The sequence below is a fragment of the Musca domestica genome, unplaced genomic scaffold (assembly GCF_030504385.1).
Source record: "Musca domestica strain aabys unplaced genomic scaffold, Musca_domestica.polishedcontigs.V.1.1 872, whole genome shotgun sequence".
In the NCBI taxonomy this organism is placed as follows: domain Eukaryota; kingdom Metazoa; phylum Arthropoda; class Insecta; order Diptera; family Muscidae; genus Musca; species Musca domestica.
In genome coordinates, this window is record NW_026712425.1 from 1 (window position 1) to 24,194 (window position 24,194).

Genomic DNA, 24,194 nt, shown 5'->3' on the forward strand with positions numbered 1-24,194 from the left:
GCCTATAATATGCTTGGAAAAAATATTTTGAAAAATCCACGCCTATAATATGCTTGGAAAAAATATTTTTAAAAATCCACGCTTATAATAGGTTGGAAAAAATATTTTAAAAAATCCACGCCTATAATATGGTTGGAAAAAATATTTTTAAAAAATCCACGCCTATAATATGGTTGGAAAAAATATTTTTAAAAAATCCACGCCTATAATATGGTTGGAAAAAATATTTTTAAAAAATCCACGCCTATAATATGGTTGGAAAAAATATTTTTAAAAAATCCACGCCTATAATATGGTTGGAAAAAATATTTTTAAAAAATCCTACGCCTATAATATGGTTGGAAAAAATATTTTTAAAAAATCCACGCCTATAATATGGTTGGAAAAAATATTTTTAAAAAATCCACGCCTATAATATGGTTGGAAAAAATATTTTTAAAAAATCCACGCCTATAATATGGTTGGAAAAATATTTTTAAAAATCCTCGCCTATAATATGGTTGGAAAAAATATTTTTAAAAAATCCACGCCTATAATATGGTTGGAAAAAATATTTTTAAAAAATCCACGCCTATAATATGGTTGGAAAAAATATTTTTAAAAAATCCACGCCTATAATATGGTTGGAAAAAATATTTTTAAAAAATCCACGCCTATAATATGGTTGGAAAAAATATTTTTAAAAAATCCTCGCCTATAATATGGTTGGAAAAAATATTTTTAAAAAATCCACGCCTATAATATGGTTGCAAAAATATTTTTAAAAAATCCACGCCTATAATATGCCTCGAAAAAATATTTTTAAAAAATCCACGCCTATAATATGCCTGGAAAAATATTTTAAAAAATCCACGCCTATGATATGCCTCGAAAAAATATTTTTAAAAAATCCACGCCTATTATTATACCCAAAAAAAATATTTTGAAAAAATCCACGCCTATTATTATACCCAAAAAAAATATTTTTAAAAAGTCCACGCCTATTATTATACCCAAATAAATATTTAAAAAAAAAAAAATCCACGCTTCTAATATGCCTTAAAATTTTTTTTTAAAAAAACCAAGCCTGTAATATACCTTGAAAAAATCTTTTAAAGAAATCCACGTCTATAATGTGCCTTGAAAAAGCTTCGAAAAAAAATTTAAAAATCTACGCCTATTATATGCTTCGAAAAAATATTTTATTTCAAAGGATGCATTACTAAAAGTCCCACCAACAACCTCATATCAGGCGACAACATTTTTATTACAACACTCAACATGTTGGGTTGGGGTGGTAGGGTAGGAATTCTTTTATTGCCTTTTGTCTCGTTCATTAGCGGCACGATACGGCAATCAGACGTGGCTGCCGGCCACATTTGATGCGAGTGCGTGTTCAGAGCCCATATATGTTCATATAAATATTCTACTTAAAGTCAAACGGTATTTTTTTCGGATGCTGATATATTAGTAAAGAGATTAACTCCATTGAAAACAAAAATGTGAGTTTCAAAATAAAAATACCACAACATTGATTTTTTAAAAATATTTTTCCAAAAAAAATTGTAGAGAATATATATACACCTGGGTTTTTTTAAAAATATTTTTTCGAGTTCAATTACAGGCGTGGATTTTTTTAAATATTTTTTTGAGTTTAGATATAAGCGTGTATTTTTTTAAAATATTTTTTCGACTATTATTATAAGCGTGGGTTTTTAAAAAAAATATTTTTTCGACTATTATTATAGGCGTGGATTTTTTAAAAATATTTTTTCGTCTATTATTATAGGCGTGGATTTTTTAAAAAATATTTTTTCGTCTATTCTTATAGGCGTGGATTTTTAAAAAAATATTTTTTGTCTATTATTATTGGCGTGGATTTTTTAAAAAATATTTTTTTCGTCTATTATTATAGGCGTGGATTTTTTAAAAAATATTTTTTCATATATTATTATAGGCGTGGATTTTTTAAAAAATATTTTTTCGTCTATTATTATAGGCGTGGATTTTTTAAAAAATATTTTTTCGTCTATTATTATAGGCGTGGATTTTTTAAAAAATATTTTTTCGTCTATTATTATAGGCGTGGATTTTTAAAAAATATTTTTTCGTCTATTATTATAGGCGTGGATTTTTTAAAAATATTTTTTCGTCTATTATTATAGGCTTGGATTTTTTAAAAAATATTTTTTCGTCTATTATTATAGGCGTGGATTTTTTAAAAAATATTTTTTCGTCTATTATTATAGGCGTGGATTTTTTAAAAAATATTTTTTCGTCTATTATTATAGGCGTGGATTTTTTAAAAAATATTTTTTCGTCTATTATTATAGGCGTGGATTTTTTAAAAAATATTTTTTCGTCTATTATTATAGGCTTGGATTTTTTAAAAAATATTTTTTCGTCTATTATTATAGGCGTGGATTTTTTAAAAAGTATTTTTTCGTCTATTATTATAGGCGTGGATTTTTTAAAATATTTTTTCGTCTATTATTATAGGCGTGGATTTTTTAAAAAATATTTTTTCGTCTATTCTTATAGGCGTGGATTTTTAAAAAAATATTTTTTGTCTATTATTATTGGCGTGGATTTTTTAAAAATATTTTTTTCGTCTATTATTATAGGCGTGGATTTTTTAAAAAATATTTTTTCATATATTATTATAGGCGTGGATTTTTTAAAAAATATTTTTTTCGTCTATTATTATAGGCGTGGATTTTTTAAAAATATTTTTTTAAAGAATTATTATAGGCGTGGATTTTTTAAAAAATATTTTTTCGTCTATTATTATAGGCGTGGATTTTTTAAAAAATATTTTTTCGTCTATTATTATAGGCGTGGATTTTTTAAAAATATTTTTTCGTCTATTATTATAGGCTTGGATTTTTTAAAAAATATTTTTTCGTCTATTATTATAGGCGTGGATTTTTTAAAAAATATTTTTTCGTCTATTATTATAGGCGTGGATTTTTTAAAAATATTTTTTTATTATTATAGGCGTGGATTTTTTAAAAATATTTTTTTAAAGAATTATTATAGGCGTGGATTTTTTAAAAATATTTTTTTAAAGAATTATTATAGGCGTGGATTTTTTAAAAATATTTTTTTAAAGAATTATTATAGGCGTGGATTTTTTAAAAAGTATTTTTTCGTCTATTATTATAGGCGTGGATTTTTTAAAAAATATTTTTTCGTCTATTATTATAGGCGTGGATTTTTTAAAAAGTATTTTTTCGTCTATTATTGTAGGCGTGGATTTTTTAAAAAATATTTTTTCGTCTATTATTGTAGGCGTGGATTTTTTAAAAAATATTTTTTCGTCTATTATTATAGGCGTGGATTTTTAAAAAAATATTTTTTCGTCTATTATTATAGGCAAGGATTTTTTAAAAATATTTTTCCATCTATTATTATAGGCGTGGATTTTTTAAAAAATATTTTTCCATCTATTATTATAGGCGTGGATTTTTTAAAAAATATTTTCCCATCTATTATTATAGGCGTGGATTTTTTATAAAATATTTTTTTTAAAATGTGACTTAGGTAATTTTCCTTGGGAACCACTTGCAACATGTTATCCTTAAACGAGTTATGTAAAGAAGGAGGTAAGAAAGTATACTCACTGTAAAGTTTTATGGTCCCATCCATTTCACCACGAGGATTTTTGGCTACACACTTGTAGCTGCCATAATCACTTTTCTGTACATTCGTTATGTGTAAACGCATTGTTGCCTTGTATGACGGATTACCGGGTATGGTTTCGGTTCTGCATGGAAATTCCCAAAATTGGCAGGCAAGATGGGAAAAACAAATAAGAAATAAGAAAAATTTTATTAATATTAAAAAAAAAATTAATTGGAATTTTTTGGTCATGAAAATGGATCTTAATTGGAAAATAAAATTATTTCAAAAAATTTTTTTTTTTTTTAATTTTTGTTAATGTTTATTAAATTTCCGTTGATGAAATCTAGGGCCATCACAGAGGTCTCCAATTTCCTGAATTATTTTCAATTATTTATTTTTTTATTATTTACACCTTTTTTGTTAATATTTTCCTCCTCAAGTTCCTTCATTCAAAAGTCATTAGACTCATAAATAAAAAAATGAAAAATGTAAAAAATATTTTTTTTATTTCTTTTTGCCTTATTCTGATAAGCAAGATCATGAAAATTATGCAAATTTTCTTGACATTTGTTATTACATTTAATTTGCTTTTCATTTACATTGAAATGGGAAAAGAAAGCAATGATGGAAAGACCAAGAGAGAAACAACGACATAAATATTGGATTAGACATTAGGGTGGGACGGAAAATAAAAATTTCCAAAGTTACAGAAATACCTTCCCAGGGACATTTATAGAGGAAAATAGTTCGGAGAGTCCACTATCGAAAAAAGGACTTCGAAGGAGCGTCCTTCAATTGAAAGTCTACAAAAAGTCCTTTATTGAGCCCCCTTCTAGCCGTACTAACCTATGGGAGCCTTTTATAGATTTTCATTTGTTTAAATCCTATCCATGTGGCCTCTATCAGCTGAAATTTTTCTTAGGTCCTTTATAACCCGAATTCCTCCTCATTTGACCTCCCACCCCAATATCCTTGTAATAAAAAATATGAAAATAAAAAAAACGCATTTTTGCAATGAATATTTCCTTTAAATGTCAATGGACAACAATGGGACAATAGAGTTACACGTAATCCAATGATGATAATGATGAAGAAGAAGAAACCGACTGACAGCCGGCCGTTCAGTTGATTGTGATATAAAAAATACAATCTCAAAAAAAAAAAAACTGAAAAAAATGCAGTAGATGGGAATTGGTGACGCCAGCCATATTTATGAAGTGGATTATGACCTTGGCAATGTATAAAGAGAAATATTTAATCTTGGAGCTAGACAGGCGGTAATTTTTGAGAAGGCATTTAGAATTATTTTTTGGAAGAAGAAATTTTAAAAGAATATACTTTGAAAAATCCTTGATAAAAAATTTCTCAAAAATAATTCCTTGATTATTGATCCATTGAAAAAGCACCAATAATTATTTTTGAGAATATTTTTTTTTCAAGGATTTCTCAAAGAAACCACCAACAAAAGTTGACTTCTAAGGAAATCTATTTTTCAAGAACCAATTTAATTTTTATAACATAATTTTTTTCAAGGATTATCTTAGGAATGTTTTTTTCCAAGGACCTACAGGCTTTAATTTTTGTGAAATATATTTTCAAAGACAAACCAAAATTGACTTCTGAGGAGATATCTTTTTAAGGATCGATATACGTAACTTTTTTCAAAAGACGCGGATTTTTTAAAAGGTCGTAATTTTTTCAAAAGATGTGGATTTATTAAAAGTACGTGGAGTTTTTCAAAGGACGTGCATGTTTTCAAAGAATTTTTTTCTCGATTTTTTCAAATATTGTGTTCAAAGTATGTGGATTTATGCAAAGGACGTGTTTTTTCTAAGGAGGATTTTCTCAAAATTTGTGTGTGTGATTTTGTTTAAAGGACGATTTTTTCGAATAGGATGTGATTTTTTTCAAAGGACGTGATTTTTTCCAACGTCGTGATTTTTTTCAAGGATGTGGATTTGTATAAAAATCGAGGATTTTTTTAAAATACGTGTTTTTTTTTTAAAAGACTTATTTTTTTTCAAAGAACGTTAATTTGTTCAAAAGGCGTGATTTTTCAATTGTCGTGGATTTTTTCAAAGACCTGGTTTTTGAAAGGACCCGGTTTTATTCAAAGGGCGTAGATTTTTTCAAAGGTACCAGTTTTCTTCAAAGTACGTGGATTTTTGCAATGGACGTGGATTTCAAAAGAACATGGATTTTTCCAGAAGACGTGGATTTTTTCAAAGATGCCAGTTTTCTTCAAAGGATGTGGATTTTTGCAAAGGACGTGGATTTTTGGAAAGATTGGGCTTTTTCAAAGTTCCCGATTTTCCTCAAAGGAGATGGATTTCTCAAAAGAACATGGATTTTCCCAAAAGACTTGGATTTTTTCAAATGACGTGAATTTTTTTCAAAAGTTGAGGATATGTCTAAAGGACGTGGATTTTTTCAAAGGTCGTGGAATTTTTCAAAGGTCGAGTATTTTTTCAAAGGATGTGAATTTTTTTAAAGTCGTGAATTTTATAAAGGACCTGATATTTTTAAGCTATGTAATTAGTTTTCAAAATTTTTTTTTGTTTTTCAAAGGACGTGGTTTTCTCAAAGGACACGATTTTCATTTCAAAGGACATGAATTTTTTCAAAGGACGCAGTTTTTTTAATTGCTTGGATTTGTTCAAAGGTTGGATTTTTTTAAAGACACATTTTTATTCAAAGCCATGGATTTGTTCATAAGTCCTGGATTTTTTCAAAGGATGTATTTTTTCAAAGATCGTCCTTAGAAAAAAATATTCTTTGATTTTTTTCAAAAAATCTGGATTTTTCAAAGGACCTGTTTTTTCTAAAGACCTGATTTTTTTAAAGGGCGTGGATTTTTTTCAATTTTTTTATTTCAAAGGACATGGATTTTTCAATTTTTTATTTCAAAAAAACGTGGATTTTTCCAATATGTTTATTTCAAAGGACATGGATTTTAAAAAATTTTTTTTTTAAAGGACGTGGATTTTTTCCATTTTTTTATTTCAACGGACGTTAAATTTTTCAAACGACGTGACTTTTTTGAAAGTACTTGGATTTTTTCAAAGGAAAAGAGTGGATTGTTTCAAAGGACGTGGATTTGTTCAAAGGAAAAGAGTGGATTTTTTCAAAGGACGTGGATTTTTTAAGGGTTGTGATTTTTTTGAAAGGACGTGGATTTTTTCAAGGGACCAGATTTTTTTGAAAGGACGTGGATTTTTTCAAGGGACCTGATTTTTTTTACAAAACCTGACTTTTTCCAAAGGATTTTTTTCGAGGGAGGGCATATTTTCAATTTTCGAGGAATTTTCTCCAGGACGTGGATTTGTTTCTGAAGGACGCGCACATTTGATCAAAGGACGTTTTTTTTTTTAAAAACATGATTTTTTCAAAAACCTTTCAGTGACTCAAATTTTTTGAAAATACTTTTTTATAGTCCTTCATTCACCTGCATTTTTTTTAAATCCGATCTTCAATTAAGTTTTTAGATTAAAAAACAAATTTAACAGTCCTTCAGTGACGTGGGTTTTTTAAGAATATTTTCCTCAAGGGTTTCCATATTTAAAAATAATACAGTTTTAAACGGCTCTCATTGACGAGGCGTAGCTTTTTCAAAGCATTTTTTCCGAGCCATGTAAGGTTTGTGGACTTGTTAAAAATAATTTTTTAGAGATCTTCCGGAGACGTAAATGTATAAAGAATATGTTTTAAAGCCTTGAAAGCAGAGGATTTTTTAGAATATTTTTTTTTTGGTTTTACTCAGAAGTTTTTTAAGTCTGTTGGACTTTTGGAATTGGAAAAAGTCCATATAGGTTTAAGGATTTTGGTAGTTTCAGTCACAATTAATTGAATTTACTGAAAATTGTAAATTTATAAATGTGACTTAAAAAAATATTTAAAAAAAAAATCCAAGTTTATTGATGCCCCTTAAAAAATATTTTTGAAAATTCCACCCTTAAAAATTACTTTTTAAAATGCACGTTAGGCCTTGAAAAAATATTTTTAAAAAATCCAGGTTTATTGTTAGGCCTTGAAAAAATATTTTTAAAAAATCCAGGTTTATTGTTAGGCCTTGAAAAAATATTTTTAAAAAATCCACGTTTATTGTTAGGCGTTGAAAAATATTTTTGAAAAATCTACGTTTGTTGTTAGGCCTTGAAAAAATATTTTTAAAAAATCCTCGTTTATGGAGAGTCCTTGAAAACATATTTTTAAAAAATCCACGTCTATATTTGAGGCTTGAAAAAATATTTTTAAAAAATCGGCATTTATATTTGAGGCTTGAAAAAATATTTTTAAAAAATCCACGTCCATATTTGAGCCTTGAAAAAATATTTTTAAAAAATCCACGTCTATATTGAGCCTTGAAAAAAGATTTTTTAAGAAATTCACGTTTATTTGTGGTTCTTGAAAAAACATTTTTAAAAAATCCAAGTTTATGGATAAGCCTTGAAAAAATATTTTTAAAAAATTCACGTTTTTTTGTGGTTCTTGGAAAAATATTTTTAAAAAAACCACGTTTATTCTTAGGCCTTGAAAAAATATTTTTAAAAAATCCACGTTTATTGTTAGGCCTTAAAAATATATTTTTAAAAAATCTACGTTTATTGTTAGGCCTTGAAAAAATATTTTTAAAAAATCCACGTTTATTTGTGGTTCTTGAAAAAATATTTTTAAAAAATCCACGTTTATGGATAGACCTTGAAAAAATATTTTTAAAAAATCCACGTTTATTTGTGGTTCTTGAAAAAATATTTTTAAAAAATCCACGTTTATGGATAGACCTTGAAAAAATATTTTTAAAAAATCCACGTTTATGGATAGACCTTAAAAAAATATTTTTAAAAAATCCACGTTTATGGATAGACCTTGAAAAAATATTTTTAAAAAATCCACGTTTATTGTTAGGCCTTGAAAAAATATTTTTAAAAAATCCACGTTTATTGATGGCCATTGAAAAAATATTTTTAAAAAATCCACGTTTATATATGGGCCTTAAAAAATATTTTTAAAAAATCCTCGTTTGTTATTAGGCCTTAAAAAAATATTTTTAAAAAATTAACGATTATTGAAAGCCCCTGAAAAAATATTTTTAAAAAATCAACGTTTATATATAGGCCTTGAAAAAATATTTTTAAAAAATCCAGGTTTATATTTGAATCTTGAAAAAATATTTTTTAAAAATCAATGTTTATATATAGGCCTTGAAAAAATATTTTTTAAAAATCCAGGTTTATATTTGAATCTTGAAAAAATATTTTTAAAAAATCCACGTTTATAAGTGGGTCTTGAAAAAATATTTTTAAAAAATCCACGTTTATAAATGGACCATAAAAATATATTTTTAATTTTTTTTTTTAATTTTCGCCAAACTAATATTACATTTTCTATTTTGTAGGGTACCCAAACTGATAAGATTTCCAATTTTTTTTTTTTTTTTTTTTTTTTTTTTTTTTTTTTTTTGAAAAGAAATTAAAAATTTAAATAACAAAACAAAATTGAAATCTATTCATAGACCAAAATGTTAATGAAAACGGCGGAATGCAAAGCAAGAGAGAAAATAGATGTGGGGAAGACATATTTATTTTTTAATGCGAATATAGACCCCATTTGGCCTATGATGCCAGACAAAATGATGATGATGATGAGCAGCTGACAAAGACTCAAATCAGACAATAAGAACATCTAATAGAAGAAGACGAACGAAGTAGATTCAAATGAGATTTTTGAGACGCATTTTGAAAAAATCTAAACAACATTCAGTTGAGGCCAACAAGTTTCCGAAGCTGGAAGCGGTTTAGAGGAACTTTTTGTTGTGATATAAAAAATTTAAGACTGGACCAAAAAATTCGCCGGTTAAAAAAGAAGAAAAAATTCGCCAAAGAAAAAAAAATCCAAAAAAAAAGAAAAAAAAAAAAACCGAAATTGGGCCAGCCTGTCTGAACTCAAACCAAGAGCAGCGAAAAAGAAAAATCTCAGAATTTTTTCTTTGTTTACGTTTGCTTTCAAGGCAAAGTAGAAAAATAAATCCTTGTCCGCCATGTTAAAGCTGAGCATTGTCTTTGGCCTGCTGGCGTCCATAATCTGGCGCACCACCCCGACAAATTGTCGCCAGACACAAAATCAAACCCAGAACATCAATCAATTGGCGGCCATCAACATTGAGCGCTACATGGATGGGGAGCAGCAGCGGCCCTGCGACAACTTCTACCAGTATGCCTGTGGCAAGTGGTATCAACAGCACATCGATGAAATGGATTATGGCGATGTGTTGGGTCTGATGGACCATGAGTTGAATAAGAAATTGGAACATTTGCTAAGGAAGTCTCCCAGCGGCAGTGCGGGGGGTAGTGATGAGGCTCATCCAAGTACCACAGAGGCGGCGGGCCACCAGCCACTGGGATCCAGCATGGAAATGTCAACATTGTATAATAAAATCCGCACCTACTACAAGTCCTGCAAAAAGGTCAAGCCCTACAATTTGAAGAAATATTTACAGCTGATCCAGCCAGGTCCTGGCCTGCACTGGTATGTGTTGGCCAAACAGGGTGGCCGTAAATGGAATGCCGATAAATTCGATTGGCTGGAGGCCATTGCAAAGTTGAGGCTCTATGGCCTCAATGGGGTATTGCTAAAGGAACAGGTCCTGCCGCGCTGGGATGAATCGACGGCCATGAGTATATATTTGGATAAACCAGATTTGGCCGAAACCCTGGCCATGGGTGAGGGGGTGATCATTGAGCTGCTCATGGACATTGGCCAAACCAAACGGCTGGCCAATGAAATTGCCCGGGAGGTAAATCGTTTCGAATTCCAGCTGCACAAGCTACAGGAACTGGAGGACGAAGAGGGTCCCAAGGAAATGCAGTTGGGTTATTTGCAGGAATATATGCCACAAATCGATTGGTTGGCCTATCTGAAGGAGTTAAAGGGTCCCGATACCGATCTCAGCACCACGGTGATCATTCAAAACATCCCTTACATGCGGAGCCTGGTTAAGCTACTGAACACCGTGGAACCCTCAACGTTGTGTAATTATATTATGATCAAATTCCTGCTCTATCTCAAGACCCAGGGACCGGCAGAGATATCGAGGCAGGAGTGTATTGCCAGCCTGAGGCGGGCCATGCCACTGGCCATGAGCTATGTGGTGGGTCAACATTTCTACAAGGATGCCACCAAGACGGACATCCAGGTCCAGAAGCTGTTCGACCATCTCAAGGAGACCTTCTATGCCATTCTGTCCGACAATCGCCTTCAGCTACCCGAACCCATTGTCCAGACCCAGTTGGCAAAGATTCAGGCCATGCAGCTACGCATTGGCTTTGCTCCGCGCAATGTCACCGGCGACTATTTCAATCTCTACTACGAAAAGGTCACCCTGGATGCCAATAACTTCTATGCCAATCAGCTAAGTCTGCTAAGGCTAATGGTGGAACGCAGCCATGAGTCCTTGGATCCCATTAGCCACCAGGACATGTTAAACGATGAGGCTGTTATCTCCGCCGAATGGGTGGGCTCCTCATCTTCGCCGCTGTATTTGAAGTCCCGTAACACGGTTGTCATACCCTATGGCTTCCTCAACATGCCCATTTATCATCGGAATCTTAGGGATATATTTAAATATTCCGTCCTAGGCTTTGCCCTGGCCCATGAAATGTTACATGGTTTTGACTCGTCCGGCATAGATTATGATGCCAGCGGTAATATCATGGGTCCCAGTGAGGAAATCTCCGCCAATCAGAGGTTCATGCAGGGTTTGCGGTGCATGCAAAATGAACTGGCCACCGGTTCGAGGAGTCTCAATGAAAAACTGGCCGATTATGAAGGGATACGTCTCGCCTTCAATGCCTACTTCTCGCCAACGCGCAGCAATGAAACCACATCGACGACGACAAAACATTTGCGTTCCCGCTACCTCTCCCAGTTTACCCCACAACAGGTCTTCTTCATTAATTTTGCCCAGTTCTTTTGCGGCAAGGTCCATCCGAAATTGACCCACTCGGCCTATTTGGATCATGCCATGGATGAGCTGAGGGTCCTACAGACTTTGGCCAATTTCGAGGAGTTTTCCAAGGCATTTGGCTGTGAGAAGAGAGATAAAATGCAATCTCGACATCGCTGTAAATTGTGGTGAGAAGGGATAGCAGAGAGAGAGGAGACGATGGGAGAGTGTATATATAGCAATAGGATGTGAATATATAGCCTTTTTTTATGTAAAAATATATACGAAAATTGTGATAGAGAAAAATTAAAGAAAAATAAATAAAAGAAAAAAAAAAATAATAATTTTTAATCCTTGAAAAAATATTCTTAAAAAAATCCACGCCTTGGTGGATGGTCCTTGAAAAAATATTCTTAAAAAAATCCACGCCTTGGTGGATGGTCCTTGAAAAAATATTCTTAAAAAAATCCACGCCTTGGTGGATGGTCCTTGAAAAAATATTTTTTAAAAAATCCACGCCTTGGTGGATGGTCCTTGAAAAAATATTTTTTAAAAAATCCACGCCTTGGTGGATGGTCCTTGAAAAAATATTTTTTAAAAAATCCACGCCTTGGTGGATGGTCCTTGAAAAAATATTCTTTAAAAAATCCACGCCTTGGTGGATGGTCCTTGAAAAAATATTTTAAAAAAAAAATCCACGTCTCTGTTGGTCCTTGAAAAAATATTCTTTAAAAAATCCACGCCTTGGTGGATGGTCCTTGAAAAAATATTCTTTAAAAAAACACGTCTCTGTTGGTCCTTGAAAAAATATTCTTTAAAAAATCAACGTCTCTGTTGGTCCTTGAAAAATAAATTAAAAAGAAAAATAATTTTATTTGCCTCGACATTCCAAAAAAAGAAAATCGGATTTATAGTCCCCTATGAGGTCCTCACAATTCCCAAAAAAAAATCCCCAGAAAATATATTTTTGAACCCCCTACAAACCTCCTACAAATTTCCCCCAAATAGTTCAAATTAGAACTTCGACAAAAGTCCCTCTAATTTTCTCTGTAAAAATTTCCCGAAAAAATCAAATTTAAATCCAATCAAGATTTCCATAAAATTCCACAAAATGTAATTTTAAAATCCCACAGGAGAACTCTATAATTCCTCCAAAAAATCAACTGAAGAGTCCCTTATATCGATAATTGTGATAGACAAAAATGTAAAAAAAAATAAATAAATAAATTTCTTTGCCTCGACATTCCAAAAAAAAAACGAATTTATAGACCCCTATGAGGCCCTCATAATTCCTCAAAAAAAAATCCCCAGAAAATATATTTTTGAACTCCCTATAAACCTCCTGCAAATTTCCCCAAAAAGTTCTAACTCTACAAAAGTCCCTCAAATTTTCTCTTTAAAAATTTTCCGAAAAAATCAAATTTAAATCCAATCAAGATTTCCATAAAATTTCCCAAAATACAATTTTAAAATCCTAAAACAAAAAAAATAAATAAATAAATAAAAATAAAAATTTAAAAAAAAATGAAGAAGTAAAAATATAAATAAAAAAATGTATAAGTCCCCCAAAATATTTTTTAATATTCCCATATGAGGACCCCCCCAAAATTCCTAAAAATACCAAATTTTGAGAGCTCGGAAATGTCCTTTAAAATCCAATCATAAAAACTCTAAAATTGCCTGTAAAAATTTCCCGAGAAAATCAAAATTAAATTCAATCAAGATTTCCATAAAATTCCCCAAAATACAATTTTTAAATCCTACAGGAGAAATTAAGAGGCTCTAAAAATTCCTCCGAAAATTTAACTTATATTGAAAATTGTGATAGACAAAAATAAAAGAAAAATAAATAAAAAAATACTTTGCCTCGACATTCCTAAAAAAAGGAATTTAAAATCCCCCAGGAGACCCTCATGATTCCTCCAAAAAATCCGTGTCCGAAATTTCCTTCAACATCCAATTAAACAGCCCTACAATAGAATCTATAAATTTTTCAAAAAAAAAAAAAAAAACAAATGAATTTAAATCATATTAAGATTCCCTTAAAAAAATTACTTTGCCTTGAAATTACCAAAAAGTAGATTGTGAGACCTCCACAATTTCTCCAACTTTTAAGACCCCCAAAATTCCTTCAAATATCCAATTATTTAGCCCTACAATTGCCTGATGGCGAAAATTAGGATACACCAAAAAGAAAGAAAAATAAAAAAAAGACTAAAAAAATAATTTACTTACCCTCCACATTCCTAAAAAATCGAAAGTCAGATACGATGGCCCACAATCCCTAAAAAAATCAAACCGTCTTTCAAAAATCCCATTTTAAAGCCTAACAAGATTTTCCTGAAATTTTCCAAAAAAAAAAAAAATAAAATAAAAAATTTCGAACCCCATCAAGAGTCCCGTAAAATTCCCCAAAATTCAGCATTATAGAAACACTTAAAATTCCTCCAAAATTCCAAATTAAAATCGCGACAAAAATCCTCCACAAAACTCCAACTAAAATCTCATAAAAAATATCCATAAATTTCCTCCAAAAACTAGACAAAAATCCTTCTAAAAGCACCACAAAATTCCTTCAAAAATCGATCTTAAAACGTCTTCAGGTGTCGTTTTAAATTCAATAACCACAATTCCTTAAATATTACTCTGAAAACACAACCTAAAACCTTGGAGGAGTATCTAGAAAATTTCTTAAAAAAATACAAAAGAAATTCAATACAGAGTCCTCTGAATTTTCTTTAAAAAAATCCAAAAAAAAAAAAAAAAAAACGCCTACAAAGGTTTCTTCCAAAATCTACTAAGTCAAATCCAAAAAAAAAAAAACCTAAAAAAGTCCTCTAAATTTTCTTAAAATAATCCAAATAGAAACGCCTACAAAAGTTTTCTCCAAAAATAAGATATAAAACTCTTATAAGAATACGCCGAAAGTCACTACAGAGCCCTCTGAATTTTCTTAAAAAAAAAACCTGCAAAAATTTTTTTTCAAAATCTAGACTCTTAAAAATAAATCGAAAATTCCTCAAAAAAAATCCAATTTTAAAGCGCTACAAGATTTTCCTGAAATTTTCCAAAAAAAAAAAAAAAAAAAAAAAAAAAAAAAAAAAATGTATATATTCTCAAATTTCCTCCAAAAACTAGACAAAAATCCTTTTAAAAGCACCCCAAAATTCCTTCAAGAATCGATCTTAAAATGTCTACAGGTGTAGCTTTAAATTCAATAACTACAATTCCTTAAATATTACTCTAAAAACACGATCTAGAACCTTAGAAGAGTATCTAGAAAATCTCTTAAAAAATACAAAAGAAATTCACTACAGAGTCCTGTGCATTTTCTTTAAAAAAAATCCAAAAAAAAAGCCTACGAAACTTTCTTCCAAAATCTAGACCCTTAAAAACAAACCGAAAGTTCCTCAAAAAAAAAAAAAAAAAAAAAAAAAAAAAATCTTAAACCTCTTAAAATTTTGTTCGAAAAGTTCTACTGAAACTAAGTCAAATCCAAAAAAAAAAAAACCTAAAAAAGTCCTCTAAATTTTCTTAAAATAATCCAAATAGAAACGCCTACAAAAGTTTTCTCCAAAAATAAGATACAAAACTCCTATAAGAATACGCCGAAAGTCACTACAGAGCCCTCTGAATTTTCTTTTAAAAAAACCTGCAAAAATTTTCTTCAAAATCTAGACCCTTAAAAATAAAACGAAAATTCCTCAAAAAAATCCAATTTTCAAAAATCCAATTTTAAAGCGCTACAAGATTTTCCTGAAATTTTCCAAAAAAAAAAAAAAAAATTATTCTCAAATTTCCTCCAAAAACTAGACAAAAATCCTTTTAAAAGCACCCCAAAATTCCTTCAAGAATCGATCTTAAAACGTCTTCAGGTGTCGTTAAATTCAATAACTACAATTCCTTAAATATTACTCTGAAAACACAACCTAAAACCTTGGAAGAGTATCTAGAAAATCTCTTAAAAAATGCAAAAGAAATTCACTACAGAGTCCTCTGAATTTTCTTTAAAAAATCAAAAAAGCCTACAAAAGTTTCTTCCAAAATCTAGACTTAAAAAAAACGAAAATTCCTCCAAAAAAAAAAAAAAAAAAAAAAAAAATAATCCACTTAAAAATTTGTTCGACAAGTTCAACTGAAACCCCCTAATAAGTCAAATCAAAAAAAATATATTAAAAAAGTCCAAAAGTTTCCTTCAAAAATTGGATATAAAACTCCTAGAAATCTAGACCCTTAAAAACAAAGCGAAAATTCCTAAAAAAAAAGCACTTAAAAATTCATTCGAAACGTTCAACAGAAACCCCCTACTAAGTCAAATCAACCGAAATTCCTACAAGAATCAACCTTAAGGAGTGCGGCTAAAAAGTCCCTTAATACTACTTCTGGAAAATCAACATTATTTTCTTAAAAAAAAAATACTCCAAAGACATAGCCTAAAACCCGAGTCTCTATAAAATCCCTCAAAAATTCCCTACAAAAGTCCTTTTACATTTCTGCAATAAATCAAATTTTAATTCTTACTACATTCCAACCTAGTCTCCCTTTAAAAAAATCCACTTTAAAATATCAAAAAGAGGTCTCTAAATTTTGTCCAAAATTTAACTTAGAGGCCTTGCCAAATTTCCTCAAAACTCCACTTGAAAACCTCTTCATTAGTCCATTAGAATTTCTCGAAACAGACAACTGTAAACCTGTACCAGAGTCACCTAGAATTCCTGGGGAAAATAAATCTCAAAACCCATACAATGGCTATTTAAAATTTCCCAAAAAAAAAAAAAAAAAACATCCAAGTTAGAACTATTAACCTAATAGACCCCGAAAATACAACCGAAGTTCCTCTGGAATATTCCTTAAAAAACTTATGCTAGTTCGAAGAAATGCTTTCAAAAATAAAAAAATAAATAAATAAATAAAAAAAATAAATAAATAAATAAAATAAATTTAAAGCAACAATTTTTGAACCCCCTACAAAATTTGTAAACATTTCCCTAAGAGTTCAACTTAGAACCTGCTAATTTTCTCAAAAAAAAGTCCAACATAAAAGACCTTCAAAAGTTTTTCCCATAAAAATAATCCGAAAATCTTACTCTAAATCTCTGTAAGATTTCCTTTTATTGTCTTTCTAAGATTCAACCTAAATTCCAAAAAAAAAAATCAACTCAAAAATCTCCAAAAATATTTTAAAACTCCTAAACTCTCCTAAAATATTTTAAAAACAAAAGTTTTTTTTTTCAAAAGAAAATAATAATAATTTAATAAATAAATAAAATGAATAAAAGCAATATAGAAATTCTCTTACATAAAATCCATACCTTAAGTCTTACATAAGCTTCCGAAAAAATCTTCAAAAATCCACATTAAAAGCTCTAGATGAGTCTTAAAAATATCCACCTTCAGAGGGCGTTACGGGTCCTCAAACTTCCGTTTTGAAATCAGTGCTTAAAGGACGATATGAGTCTCTCAATATTCCTTTTAGAAGGTAACATAAGTCCCTCAACAAATACTTTCCACGGCCACGATTAAAGAGCCTGTATTTGTTTCCCAAAATTCCCTTTAAAACCCCATACCTAGAGGGTGACACAAGTCTCTTAGAATTCCTTTTAAAAATCCACGACTGGTCCCTCAAAGTCAGTCTACACAATCTCCAAAAAACCACATTGAAAGCTTATATGAGTCTTAAAAAAATCACCTTCAGAGGGCGTTACAGGTCCTTCAAAATTCCGTTTTTGAAAACTATGCTTAAAAGACGATATGAGTCTCTCAAAATTTGTTTTACAAGGCGAAAAAATTCACTCGAAATGCCTTTTAAACATCAACTTTTAAAGTCCTGCATTTTTCCCTAAAAAATTCCATTTAAAAAGTCATATCTAGAGGGCCACATAAGTTCCTCAAAATTAATTACAAAAATCCACGCTTAAAAGGCCTCTATTTGTTCCCCAAAATTCCCTATAAAAATCCAAATCTAGAGGATCAAAAAATTACCTTAAACTTCCTTGTAAAAATTCGTATGTAGAGGGCGAAATCGTTTTTCAAAATCCACGATTGGTTACTTAAAAATCTCTCTACACAACCTTCACACACCACATTTAAAGCTCTATATGAGTCTTAAAAAATCCACCGTCAGATGACGTTACAGGTCCCTCAAAAAACCTTCTTGAAATCTACGTTTATGTTTGCGGTATGAGTCTCTCAATTTTATAAGAATGCGACATGACTCCCTCAAAATTCATTTCAAGTATTCTTGTTTAAAGGGCAGTATTTAATAACCAAAATTCCCTTTAAAACTAGAGGGCGAAAAGGTACTTCTGAGTTCATTTTTAGAATCCATATCTAGAGGGCGACACAAGTCCCTAAGAAATCCATTTAAAAAACCGCGATAAGTTGATTCAAAATATGAATCTCTCAAAATTTATTTAAGAGCACAAAACAGGTTCTTCAAAAAAAAAAAAAAAAAACAAGTTTAAGAGCCCCTCTCCTAACTTCCCTTTAAAATACATAGCTAGAGACCGACATAAGAATTGAGGGTCTCATACCGCCATCTAAACGTAAATTTCAAAATGGTAGTTTGAAATCTGAAAATCCACGAAATCAGAAATTATTTTAAAATCCACGATTAGAGGACGTTATAAGCAAAGTAAAATTCTTTTGGAAAATCCACGAAAAGAGAGGCCGAAATTCTTTTTAAAATCCACATCTAGAGGACGTTATGTGTTCCTCGGAATTCTTTTGAAAAATTCACGTTTAGAGGCCATTATAAGTACCTCAGAATTATTTTCTAAGTCCCTAAAAGCCTTTAAGAACTCCTTTTTAAAATCCACGCGATAAAAATGCACATCTAGAGGGCGTCACAGGTACCTCCAAATTCATTTTAAAACCTACAACTAGAGGACGTCGACAACTAGAGGCGACATAAACCCCTGCAATTTCTTTTTAAATTCCACAGGAAGTTGTGAGTCACTCGGAATTCCTTTGAAAAATTCACGTTTAGATGGTGTTATGAGTACTTCAGCATTCCTTTTAAAAGTCCATATCTAGAGGGCTTCTAAGTCTGTAAAAAATACCTTTTAAAATCAGCGAATTAGTGGCGATAAAAATACACATATAGAGGGCGTTATAAATACCTCAGAATTTATTTAAAAATCCACAACTAGTGGACGTTGTAAGCACCGTAAAATTCCGTTGAAAAATTCACGTAAAGAAAGTAACATAGATCACCGAACATGCTTTTTAAAATTCGCACCTGAAGGACTGTATAAATACCTCTAAATTCCTTTCAAAAATTCACATCTACTGGGCGCTATGAGTACTTCAGAACTTCTTTTAAAAATCCACATCAAGAGGGCGACACAAGTCCCTAAGAATTCCTTTTTAAAATCCACAATTATGGGGTTATAAAGCACACATATAGAGAGCGTTATAAGTACCTCAGAATTAATTCTAAAATCCACGTCTAGAGGGCAGCATCAGTCCATCGAAATTTCTTTTAAAAATCCACATAAAGAGAGCTACATAAATCACTGTATTTTTTTAAAAATCCACGTTTAGAGGACGGACCCTCGAAATTCCTTCAAAAAATCCAAGTAAAGAGAACAACAGAAGTCCTTGAACATTCTTTTCTATAGACAACTTTGAGACCTCCAACTTCTTCGTAGGCAAACTTTTGTGTAGACAAGTTTCAGCCCTCAAACTTTTCTGTAGATAAGTTTGAATCCTCAAACTTCTCTGTGGACAAGTCTGAAACATCAAACTTCTCTGCAGACAAGTTTGAGCCCTCAAACTTTTCTAGAAACAAGTTTGAGCCAACAAACCTATCTGTAGCCAAGTTTGATACCTCAAACTTTTCTGCAAATAAGTTTCAGTCCTTAAACTTTTCTCTGGGCAACTTTTCTACAGACAATTTTGAGCCTTCAACCTTTCCGTAGACAAGTGTCAAACCTCAAACTTCTCTGTGGACAAGTTTGAGTCTTCCATCTTTTCTGTGGAAAAAATTGAGCCCTCAAACTTTTCTGGGGACAAGCTAGAGACCTCAAAACTTTCTGTAGACAAGTTTGAGATCTCAAACATTTGAGATCTCAAACATTTAAGATCTCAAACCTTTCAACAGAATAGTTTGAGATTTTATACTATTCGATAGATAAGTTTGGGACATCAAACTTTTCTGAAGACAAGTTAGAGACCCCAAAGATTGAGATTTTAAATTTTTTCTATAGAAAAATCTAAGACTTTCGACTTTCCCGAAAAATAGGTGACCTCAATATTTTTTGTAGACAAGTTTTGGATCTCAAACTTTTCTCCCAAAAAGTTTGAGTCCTCAAACTTTTCTGTGGACAAGATTGAGCCTTCAAACTTTTCGGTGGACAAGTTTGGGCCCTCAAACTTTCTGTAGATCAGTTTGAACCCTCAAACTTTTCTCCAAATAAGTTTGAGTCCTCAATCTTTTCTGTATTCAAATCTGAGTCCTTAAACTTTTCTGTAGACATATTTGAGTATCCAACGTTTTCTATAAACATGTTTGAAACCTCAAAATTTTCTGTACACAATTTCGAGCCCTCAAACACATCTGCATTTCTTTTAGTTCATTTTTAAAATCTACATTTGCAGAGTTATATGATTCGCTCAAAATTTGTTTTTGAAACTCACATTTGGAGGACGTTACAGCCTCTCAAAATTATTTTTTAGAATTCAAGATATGATGAGGTTTAGGTCCCTTAAAAAAAATCAATCTAAAAATTCAGTTCTAGATGGCGAAAGGACTTCTCAAAATCCCTTTCAAATATCCACATTAAGAGGGCGCTTAGTGTCCCCCAACAAATTCGCTCAAATATCAAACCTCTCATAAAAATAAAATCCAAACAAAAATTACACACACTTTTCAAATACTCACTTATATTTATACGAATCTGTGATCATTTGATCATTCTCTCTGGTCCAGTAGTTCAGCGATGTGGGATTCGCTTCAATAAAACACTCCAGCGTCGTATTGAAATACATTGGCACACCGACTAATTGATGGGGTATCGACACCATGGGAGAGACTAAAGAAAGAGACAAAGAAGAAGGAAAGAAAATTGGTCAACAAACACACAACTGGCAATCATCGAAATGCAGAATGAAATCGAAATAAGAGAGAACTAAACGGAGAATACGTGCTTGCACAACAATTAATTTACAACGCGAACAACAACAGCAACAACGAAACATGTCTCAGAGGTAATTATCGGTTTTGTGTGGCTGAGAAATGCCTCTGGGATGGAGGTGGAAAATTGATTATAGGTGGGTTTTTTTGGACAAGGGATTTTAAAATATTTCTGTTAAAGAAGTTGTCCAGAGCCGTCAAACTTTTCTAGAGGCAAGATTGAGACTTCAAACTTTTCTGGAGACAAGATTGAGACTTCAAACTTTTCTGGAGATAAGTTTGAGACCTCAAACTTTTCTGGAGACAAGTTTGAGACCTCAAACTTTTCTAGAGACAAGTTTGAGAGCTCAAACTTTTTGGGAGACAATTTTGAGACCTCAGACTTTTCTAGAGACAAGTTAGACACCTCAGACTTTTCTAGAGACAAGTTTGAGAGCTCAAACTTTTCGGGAGACAAGTTTGAGACCTCAGACTTTTCTAGAGACAAGTTAGACACCTCAGACTTTTCTAGAGACATGTTTGAGACGTCAAACTTTTCTAGAGATAAGTTTGAGACCTCAAACTTTTCTAGAGACAAGTTTGAGACCTCAAACTTTCCTAGAGACAAGTATGAGACCTCAAACTTTCCTCAAGATAAGTTTGAGTTCTTAAACTTTCCTGGAGACGATTTTGAAACCTCAAACTTTTCTATAGACAAGTTTGCGACGTCAAACTTTTCTGGAGACATGTTTGCGACGTCAAACTTTTCTAGAGACAAGTTTGAGACCTCAAACTTTCCTGGAGCCAAGCTTGAGAACTCAAACTTTTCTGGAGACAAATTTGAGACCTCAAACTTTTCTAGAGACAAGTTTGAGACCTCAAACTTTTCTAGAGACAAGTTTGAGACCTCAATTTTTTCTAGAGTCAAGTTTGAGACCTCAAACTTTTATAGAGACTAGTTTGAGAACTCAAACTTTTTTGTAGATAAGTTTTAGACCTCAAACTTTTCTAGAGACAAGTTTCAGACCTCAAACTTTTCTAGAGACAAGTTTCAGACCTCAAACTTTTCTAGAGACAAGTTTGAGATATCAAACTTGTTTAGAGACAAGTTTGAGAGCTCAATTTTTTTTTGTAGATAAGTTTGAGACCTCAAAATTTTCTGGAGACAAGTTTGAGAGCTCAAACTTTTCTAGAGACAAGTTTGAGACCTCAAACTTTTCTGGAGACAAGTTTGAGACCTCAAACTTTTCTGGAGACCAGTTTGAGATCTCAAAATTTTCTGGAGACAAGTTTGAGACCTCAAACTTTTCTGGAGACAAGATTGAGACCTCAAACTTTTCTGGAGACAAGTTTGAGACCTCAAAATTTTCTGGAGACAAGTTTGAGACCTCAAACTTTTCTGGAGACAAGTTTGAGACCTCAAACTTTTCTGGAGACAAGTTTGAGACCTCAAAATTTTCTGGAGACAAGTTTGCGACGTCAAACTTTTCTGGAGACATGTTTGCGACGTCAAACTTTTCTAGAGACAAGTATGAGACCTCAAACTTTCCTCAAGATAAGTTTGAGTTCTTAAACTTTCCTGGAGACGATTTTGAAACCTCAAACTTTTCTATAGACAAGTTTGCGACGTCAAACTTTTCTGGAGACATGTTTGCGACGTCAAACTTTTCTAGAGACAAGTTTGAGAGCTCAAACTTTTCTGGAGACAAGATTGAGACCTCAAACTTTTCTGGAGACAAGTTTGAGACCTCAAAATTTTCTGGAGACAAGTTTGAGACCTCAAACTTTTCTGGAGACAAGTTTGAGACCTCAAACTTTTCTAGAGACAAGTTTGAGACCTCAAACTTTTCTAGAGACAAGTTTGAGGCCTCAAATTTTTCTGTGGACAGGTTTGAGACTTCAAACATATTTGTAGACAAGTTTGAGACCTCCAACTTTTTTGTGGACATGGTTGAGCCCTCAAACTTTTCTGTAGAAGAGTTTACGACCTCAAACTCTTCCACACCTAACAAATTTCTGCAGTTGGAGCTTGAGTTCGCACGAAACCACACCTATTGTCAACAAATGTGACAAGCTGATTGGCACGTCTTCTCAAAAAACAAACTGGCACACACACACAAACATTGTTTCCGCATTACAACAACTTACAGTCAACGCTAACTTTAATACGTTTCGATACACTGGGTGGCACACCGTTTGTGGCTATGCACAAATAAGCTCCCATGTGGAGACGTGAGATACGTTCCAATTCCAGAGTTTCACCTTCAACTTCGCTAACTACAAAAGGAAGTAGGAAGAAGTTCAAGAAAAAAGGAAAACCGAGAAAAAGGTTAGAAAAATAACATAATCGGAAAAAAGGTAAAGGGGATTTACTCTCCTTACCTTCATTGCTTTTGTTGAGGACAATTTTCAAACCATCATCACGTTTCCATCGTATGGCAGGTTCGGGACTACCTTTCGCCTTGCAGCGCAAGGTGACGTTGTCACCTTCCCTCACGATTACATCACTGGAGGTCAATGCATCGTCAATGTTGGGCGGAACTGTAAAGAAAAATAAAATCAACAACGATTTGTTAATTAGTTACGCATGATTAATGTTGAGATAAGACGATAACCCCTTCCCGCCCCTCCCTTCACCAATGAGATAAAATGACCCGTTTAAAAAAGAAAGATGTTTAATTTGGCTGAGCCTCTGAAATTAGATTCAGTGGAGAGCCAGAGTGGAGAAAACAGGTTTTCAATTCATAACTCGATGATTGTTGCTTGCGTAATTCGGCCACGAACAATGCTAAGCCATGAGACAAGCACCTGCTTTCTTTGTATCTGTGAGATTCCCACATATTTCTCTGAGCTCTGATTTAATTCCGGAAGCTTTTGCATATAAATTGCCTCATCAAATTTGTTAATTAAAATATTTAGTGGGTTAAATACGGTCAAACTCCAAATATGTGTGTCAATTACATTATTTGGCGTCACGGATTCGATTTATAATTTTAATTGGGTTATTTTGGCTTTTGGGGTAACGGTGACAAGTTAAAATTGGCTGGATTAAAATTGGATTAAGTTAAAAAAATTTTAAATGTTGGATTTAAATAATCGACATTATCAAAAGCTCTTGATAAAAGATATTAAAAAATAAATTCTTTGTCGGGTAGGACTTGAAAAAATTTTTTTAAAAAATCCACGTTCATTAATAGCCCTTGAAAAAATATTTTTAAAAAACCCACGTTCATTAATAGCCCTTGAAAAAATATTTTTAAAAAACCCACGTTCATTAATAGCCCTTGAAAAAATATTTTTAAAAAATCCACGTTCATTAATAGCCCTTGAAAAAATATTTTTAAAAAATCCACGTTCATTAATAGCCCTTGAAAAAATATTTTTAAAAAATCCACGTTTATTGTTAGGCCTTGAAAAAATATTTTTAAAAAATCCACGTTCATTAATAGCCCTTGAAAAAATATTTTTAAAAAATCCACGTTCATTAATAGCCCTTGAAAAAATATTTTGAAAAAATCCACGTTCATTAATAGC

The 24,194-nt window shown here is 31.6% G+C and overlaps 2 protein-coding genes across 2 annotated transcripts; one reads left to right on the forward strand and one right to left on the reverse strand.

The window, feature by feature from the left end:
• Nucleotides 1–3,602: 3,602 nt before the first annotated feature.
• On the reverse strand, nucleotides 3,603–23,249 carry LOC101887369 (lachesin; the record flags this gene model as incomplete). Its single annotated transcript, XM_059131414.1, has 5 exons — nucleotides 23,246–23,249; nucleotides 23,043–23,201; nucleotides 22,809–22,937; nucleotides 20,430–20,580; nucleotides 3,603–3,745 (listed from the first exon to the last, which is right to left on the reverse strand). Coding segments are annotated over exons 1-5 (586 nt in total), but the record flags the coding sequence as incomplete, so codon positions are not given.
• LOC101901333 (neprilysin-4) lies at nucleotides 9,359–11,865 on the forward strand. The gene has a single exon (XM_005191344.4). The coding sequence runs from the start codon at nucleotides 9,641–9,643 to the stop codon at nucleotides 11,735–11,737; it is 2,097 nt and encodes a 698-aa protein (XP_005191401.1). The 5' UTR covers nucleotides 9,359–9,640; the 3' UTR covers nucleotides 11,738–11,865.
• Nucleotides 23,250–24,194: the final 945 nt, after the last annotated feature.

Coding starts and splice junctions, on each gene's coding strand:
- LOC101901333 (XM_005191344.4), top strand. CDS start 9,641: ATGTTAAAGCTGAGCATTGTCTTTGGCCTGCTGGCGTCCATAATCTGG.